The following is a 7,198-nucleotide window of genomic DNA, read 5'->3' as shown; positions in this document are numbered from 1 at the left end:
CTGAGGAAGTTCAACCTGCCACAGGAGCTGCTGAAACAGTTCTACTCCACCGTTATTGAATCCGTCCTCTGCACTTCAATAACTGTCTGGTTCAGCTCAGCTACCAAATCTGACCTCGGAAGACTACAGAGGATAGTCCGGACTGCTGAGCGAATCACTGGTACAACCCTTTCTACTCTCCAAGAACAGTACTCATCCAGAGTGAGCAAAAGGGCTAGCAAAATCACTCTGGACCCCTCACATCCAGCACACTTCGATTTCCTTACGATTTCTACTAGTTCTGAAGAAGAAATATTTGAAATCATTTAATTCAAATATTTTAGAACGGATAACAAATCAGAAAAATACAATTATTGAAAGTACTTTTAAATGACTTTTGAGATGCTGAATATGTGCAGTCCTTTAAACTGTACTGTACAGCATAAAGCAGTAACCGAGTCAGACATGAAGAAGTCATAACTTGTTCATTATTAAGTCAAATTAATTCAGTAGGCTAACTGTTCCGACTGGTTGAATAAAAAGAACCTGCTCATGTAGTCATTTGTTCGGTATGTTTTTGATTCACTAAAATAACCAACTATAATGGTAATGGATTATCTTTCTTGCATGATACAAGAATCGTTTTATGACATACCTTTATAATCCATGGTGTTATCCATGGTGTAAAACTACTGTCATTACAGTGTCACGATACCACTGGTAGATTCCCTCTTGATACAAGAGTCTGTGCGCTGTAAACAGCCTAGTGTACTCATTGAACCATGTCATTTTGGCAATATTTTCAAATCGTATAAACTATTTTAATACGTTTTTAGGCCTTTGCATATTTTTTATGCAGATTGAAATTGATGTGCAAATGAAACGGATGCACTCCTAATGAAACTTCATATGTTTAAGTTCATTACTTACAAAATTAAAACATTTAAAATCCACCACTAAACACATAGGCCTATGCATGGTACAATCAATCAATCAATCAATCAATCAGAAATACTTGGGGATGGAAATCACAGACTGTTGCTTTCTTCCTCTTAAATTTCTTAAAAAAAAAAAAAAAGTGTACCGTTACAAAAATATGCACTTTGAAGCTATAGGCAACATCATCCTTATTACATGCTTATTACATAGATATTTCATAAATCATCCCATTTATAAAAAGTTAATGGCTCATTTATTTACTGTAACTGGTGAAATTGAAGTAGCCTATATGACTGTAGTTCACAGTAAGTTAATAATAGCCTATGTCTAACACAAAGTATAGAAAATCATCAGAAATCATACATAAACAACATTAATAATCCTTTTAATAATGTTTAAAAATGTTTACTAATGCAAATTAGGTTTTGGAAATTACACAAACAGCCATCATGAATAATTTTTCGTAAGTTTAAAGAACATTCACCAAAATATTTGCAATGCATAACTCTCAAAATAACACTGACTTTAACACTGGCATTTGAAGCTGAAGTTCAGATTCTGCATGTTCATGAGTGTTATGAATTCTGTGTTATGAATGAAAAAGAGGGGCAGTGGTGAAAATTCATGTGGAGAGCAACGCTGCACGAAGTCCTCCTACACAGCAAGTGGTGCTGCTGGCTCAGAAATTTCTCCGCCTCAGGAGCGTTTTGTTTTTATCTCCATTTTCGAGCGCGCTGTCGCAGTACAACATGACTGAGCCTGAGGCCGTGACAGAGCACAGCAGCGCGCGCTCACGTCTCATATCCATATCAGGCAGGTAACACTCATCAGCTGATGCGCCTTCAACATTGCATGGGAGAAAAGCCTCATGATCGCATGATTCCCCAATGACGGAGACATAAAGTCTTAATAAAATATATATATATTTCAAAATTGATTTTTCAATTTCAATTGATTTTCTGATTCACGTCAAATCGTTTGTTAAAACAAATCTCAGTGTCCCACAATAAGAATGTCATGGTGGGCTCGACTGGAAAGTTAGAAGGAGTTAGGACTAGAGTAGACAGACAGACGACTGAGGCAGACATTCGGCCTGTCGAAATATTCTACAACGCACTTCGTAAGCGACGCCAGTCTGTTTTATAAGTATTTCTAATGATTGTAATAATTAGGTGGTTGCCTAAATTTAAATAAAAGGCCGTGTATCCTTCTGTAAAAATGTTTAGTTGATTTAATTACCCATAACACGCGAGTTCAAACTGAGTCAAATTCTTTGAATGTCTCATTATGTAGCCTAAGTAGAAAACAGATTTTATATATTTTTTTTTTTCAACAAAAGCCTAGGCTATATGCGTCTTACCTATATTTAATAAGATTAGCTATATTTAAATATTTAAGGCTATAGCCTATCTTATAACATTATCAAATAATTTATTTAAAGCTTACCTTTGCCTTTAAACGGATTATACACATTCAATTTACAATCGACTGTAATAAGTTCACGACACCGAGATACCGAGAGAGGTCTGGTTTTTAAGTTTGGTAAATGCTAATAGGCTTTTTATATTTTCTTTAGCCCATTTAAAATTGGCCGTTGATCTGCTTCGTCAATAGGCTACATTGTAAAGAATTTATTTTACTGATTTATGGTAGTCCATAAGAAGATTTAAACATTTTACTGAATGACCTTTAGGGATGGAAAAAGTTTAGAATTACTAAATATCTCTGTGAAATATTTATGTAATATGATATTCTTTATCGGCTAGGTCATATATTCTGGATAGTTTGTCTGGATAAAAAAAAATACAGTATAGCATAAACTAATATTAAACACTATAAAAAAATCACTCATTTTTAAAGATCGAACGTTTGTGGCCAAACAGAGCGCGTGGTTGCACAATATGCATAAACCAATTCACTGTTTCGATATTTTCATTTATTATAATTAGCCATTTTCCCAAAAAATATTGTAACAGTATGACATAGAGTGTACTGTACAAATACTGTAATTCGACACAGAAAATGAATTAAACCGTTTTAATAAGCTACTAAAACCCGTAAAAGTGCAGGTCCAGAAAAGAAGCGACATTTGCGCACAGAAATCGGCCAATTAATATGCTGAATTTGAAACGTCAGATTTAAAATAAAATATACATTCTATAATTCATTGCTTTTAAATTTTATTAAATGCAGATGTAAAACTGCAAATACCCTATGCTATTTTTCAGTTTTATCAATTAAACTGATATTGTAAACGTATCATATATTAAATAAAAATTTGCAATAATTCAATAAAATGAAAAAAAAAAAAAGGAATGTATGAAGTTGTATAAATAATTATTACATCTATTTGTAAGTTAAACTGTACATTTTAATTATACAATTTATTTTAATTATAGGTACTTTTTAATGATATTTTATGAATTGGGAATTTTGTAAACTTGTGAATTTTCAAGGTAATGTCAGATGTGATTCTGAAAGGCCATATATGTTGAAGCACTAATATTGTAGTGTGCTAATCACATTACTTTCCAGAATATTTGTTGGTGTTATGTTTATGTTTATTTGTATTGGGGACCCTTTAAGCAATAGTGTAGCATTTGTGAATGCATTTGTGAATGACCTGCTTTCAGTGGTCCTGATTGATATGGGTTAACATTTGATCTCAGGTTATGATATGGGATGGACCTAATTAAAGTAAAAACATATCACACTCAGAATTCACATTAATTCATACATTTGTCATACATTCATACATAATTCATACATTCATACTTATTACATACAGCATAGGCTACATGTTATTGTTTTTTTTAATCTGTATGACTGATAATCTACGTACTGTCTATATAACCTTAAGTGCATTTCATTATATAATTAAAAACCGTTTTACCCTAGTATATTTATGTAAATTTTAGAGCATTTAATCGAATATTTAAAATGCTAAAGTTAGTTTCTATTTGGTAACTGTAACTGTCTGAACTAATTTCTACAAATATATATGTGTAAACATTTACCTTTAGTAATAGGCTAATATAATAATAGTAATAGGCTTTTCACTTTTTACTTTACTTTTTAAAAAAGTAACATAGGATAAATTGTTTCATTGTTCTCAAATATGCCAATACATATGTTGTAAAAAAAATCAAATTAAGTCAACTTCCAAATCAAATTCTAATTCTAATTAAATCAGACTCAGTCAGCTAAATCAACCAATAACCAGCAAATCATGCTGAACAGAAGTGGATTACAGAATACAGGATATTCTCTAATTTAAAAAAAAAATCTTTCTGTATTTTTTAAATATTTGTCCAAAATTATAGTGGCTAACCGTGGCTAACAAACCACTCTGATGGGCGACACAGATAAACAGAATCAGGATGAGATGGAGGATGATGGCTGTGTGACAGCAGCACTCCACACAGCCTCCAGCAGCACTGCACCCACCACCAGTGCCACGGCAGTGAGCTCTACACCCAGATCCAGCACTCCCACAGACACTCAGCCCAACGGCATTCCTCTGGGAAACATCACTTCAGACAGGCAGGCGGTCCAGGTAATTCCCCACCGGTATCAACCAGTAACATATTAAACAAATGATATTACACAGTGTTAATGTATCTTGTTTTTTTTAACACTGAGAAAGAATAGCAACAGCCTTTTAATGCACTGTAGCCAAATTCTGAACATTGCTTTGAGGCTGACCTAATATTCAGATGCCATGTCTTTGTTGTGGTTTTGAGTAAAAAACATTGGCAAAAAGTTTATCACTTCCAGTGGCATGTGAAGCCTATGATGTGGTGTTTGGCTAGGTAATCCAGCAGACACTACACAGATCACAGAGCATGACAGCTCAGTACCTACAACAGATGTATGCTGCCCAACAACAGCATATCCTGCTGCAGACGGCTGCACTACAACAGCAGCATCAACAGAACCTCACGGCTACACAAATCCTGACCACTACAGAGCAGGTATGAGAATACATATGAAAATATGTGCAATATAAAATAATATAATGTAATGTAATGTAATATAATTAGGGATATCAAACAATTAATCGTGTCCAAAATTAAAGTTTGTGTTTACATAATATATGTTTGTGTACTGTGTATATTTATTATGTATCCACTTTATTTTTCCCGTAAGTGCGGGCGCGGCCATTTGTAAATTTTATGGGTCTCATCCGCGTCCAGCTAATTTTGGCTGTGCAAAACAGCTCGTTTTGCTGCTTGATATTGCAAATTGGTGTGTCTTACCATATTATTTTCATGTATTATCTTAATTATGAACACACTGGTTTGTAGTGCAAACAGTTTTACTGTTTACTGCACATTGTTATTCTTCTCGTTATTTCCCTATAGCGGCTAATGAACTGGAAGTATCGCCCATAGGCTTACTTCCGCATTGAAGAATAAGGTGGATATATAAATACACACACATGCTTATATTTAAGTGTATATTTAAGAAAAATAAGCTATATTTATATATAAAATATTTATATTTATAATATAAATTGCATATATATATATATTATTATTATTTTTTATTTGCACATATAAATATGTATATATACATAATAAATATACACAGTACACAACACACACATATATTATGTAAACACAAACTTTTATTTTGGATGTGATTAATCGTGATTAATCATTTGGCAGCCCTAAATAATAATATAATATAATATAATAACATCATGTAATATAATGCTACTTCTTATCAGGCCACGCAGACTAATGGCAGGCAACTCACCTCCTCCCCTCCATCATCCAATGGGAATGTAACTCGGCTGGCTAGTGTGTCTCAAACATCAGTAAGTGCTTTCATTCTTTATACTCTTTTGTCACAAACCCACTTTTGTTTCACGTAGATGGACTATGTGCTCTCATTTGGACATTATGTTGGAAAAAAGTGCCCCATAAAAAGTGTATCGTAATTTGATTTGGGAAAAGGCCTTTTATAAATATAAAATAAATCTGTACTTTGTAAATTAGCAAATAGGTTCAGGCTTTATCCAAACATTTAAAGGGATAGTAAGATTCTGTCATCATTTACTCACCCTCCAAACATATTATTTTGAAGATATTTTGGAAAATGTTGGTCACCAAACAGTTGATGGAAACCATTGACTTCCATAGTATTTTTTGTCCCCGTATTGTGGGAGTCAATGACTACCATCAACTGTTTGGTCATTAATATTCTTGAAATATATATTTTTTGTACTCAACAGAAGAAATAAACTCATACAGGTTTAGAATGACTTGAATAAATGATGACAGAATTTTCATTTTTCTTTCTTTAAGATTTGATCAAAGATGAATTACACAGGAAAACACCTCTCACCCTCTAGATCACCATGCCAACCTCTCCTGTAACTCAGCCAATAGGTCGCATCCAGGTCACTAGCTCCAATAGCACAGCGGGAGCCATATCCCAGCAGGCCATGCTTCTAGGAAACAGCTCTCCCACAGGTAGCCAGGCCCAAATGTATCTGCGCACTCAGATGGTAAGCAGATATTTACTAAAAGCATCATATTCTTTGAGAAGAGTTCATTGGTGTCCTGAAGTCTCCACTGACTTGACCTGATTCTGTTTTGTCTTCTTTCTTCCTATTGTTGTGTCATTGTCTCTTAACCTGTAGCTGATTCTTACTCCTGCTGCCACTGTAGCTGCTGTTCAACCTGATCTGACGGTTGTAAGTTCAGTGTCCTCTCAATCAGCATCATCACAGGTAAGACAGAGTTTTTTTTTAGTCAATTTATGGGACATTCTCAAGAAATGGTGCCATTTGTGTCAAATTTATATATGCATTTAATTATGTAATATATAATATTATAATACAATTTAATTGTTTATTTGATAAGGTTACTGATGTATAATGAATAAAGATTAAATCATATTTTCCTCACTTCAGAGTTATTTTATTTAAATTGTTGTTGCAATTTAAATGAATTAATTTAATCCAGTCTTTTATATATTTTCTTATATAAAAATAAATAAGCATTAAGCACTTTATAAATAAAATGTGATGTAATAATGGGGAAATGCAAATTGGCAGATTTTTTTTGCAATAATAATTTAACAACATTTAACAAAACAGAGTTAAAGGGGTCATATGATGCGATTTCAAGTTTTCCTTTCTCTTTGGAGTGTTACAAGCTCTTGGTGCATAAAGAAGATCTGTCAAGTTGCAAAGACTAAAGTCTCAAATCCAAAGAGATATTCTTTATAAAAGTTAAGAGTCAACCACGCCTACCTAAAACGGCTCGTT

General features: G+C 33.4%; 1 protein-coding gene across 10 annotated transcripts in view; it reads left to right on the top strand.

The window, feature by feature from the left end:
• Nucleotides 1-1,612: 1,612 nt before the first annotated feature.
• LOC107706383 (polyhomeotic-like protein 3) overlaps nt 1,613-7,198 on the top strand; it is a 14,243-nt gene continuing 8,657 nt past the window's right edge. For 4 of the 10 annotated variants that reach the window (XM_016510086.1, XM_016510088.1, XM_016510082.1 and 1 more), the window contains exons 1-6: nt 1,613-1,730; nt 4,274-4,474; nt 4,731-4,892; nt 5,651-5,740; nt 6,278-6,433; nt 6,569-6,658. In XM_016510086.1, coding sequence (XP_016365572.1) covers nt 1,668-1,730; nt 4,274-4,474; nt 4,731-4,892; nt 5,651-5,740; nt 6,278-6,433; nt 6,569-6,658 — 762 coding nt within the window. In that variant the 5' untranslated portion in view covers nt 1,613-1,667. Of the gene's footprint in view, nt 1,736-4,241; nt 4,475-4,730; nt 4,893-5,650; nt 5,741-6,230; nt 6,434-6,568; nt 6,659-7,198 lie in introns of those variants that run through there. The other 6 variants (XM_016510083.1, XM_016510085.1, XM_016510084.1 and 3 more) reach the window with 6 other exon arrangements.

The sequence above is a fragment of the Sinocyclocheilus rhinocerous genome, unplaced genomic scaffold, assembly GCF_001515625.1.
Source record: "Sinocyclocheilus rhinocerous isolate Xijiao unplaced genomic scaffold, SAMN03320098_v1.1 scaffold444, whole genome shotgun sequence".
Classification (NCBI taxonomy): Eukaryota; Metazoa; Chordata; class Actinopteri; order Cypriniformes; family Cyprinidae; genus Sinocyclocheilus; species Sinocyclocheilus rhinocerous.
Note: the sequence above shows the minus strand (reverse complement) of the source record. Positions and strands in the feature narration are given on the sequence as shown.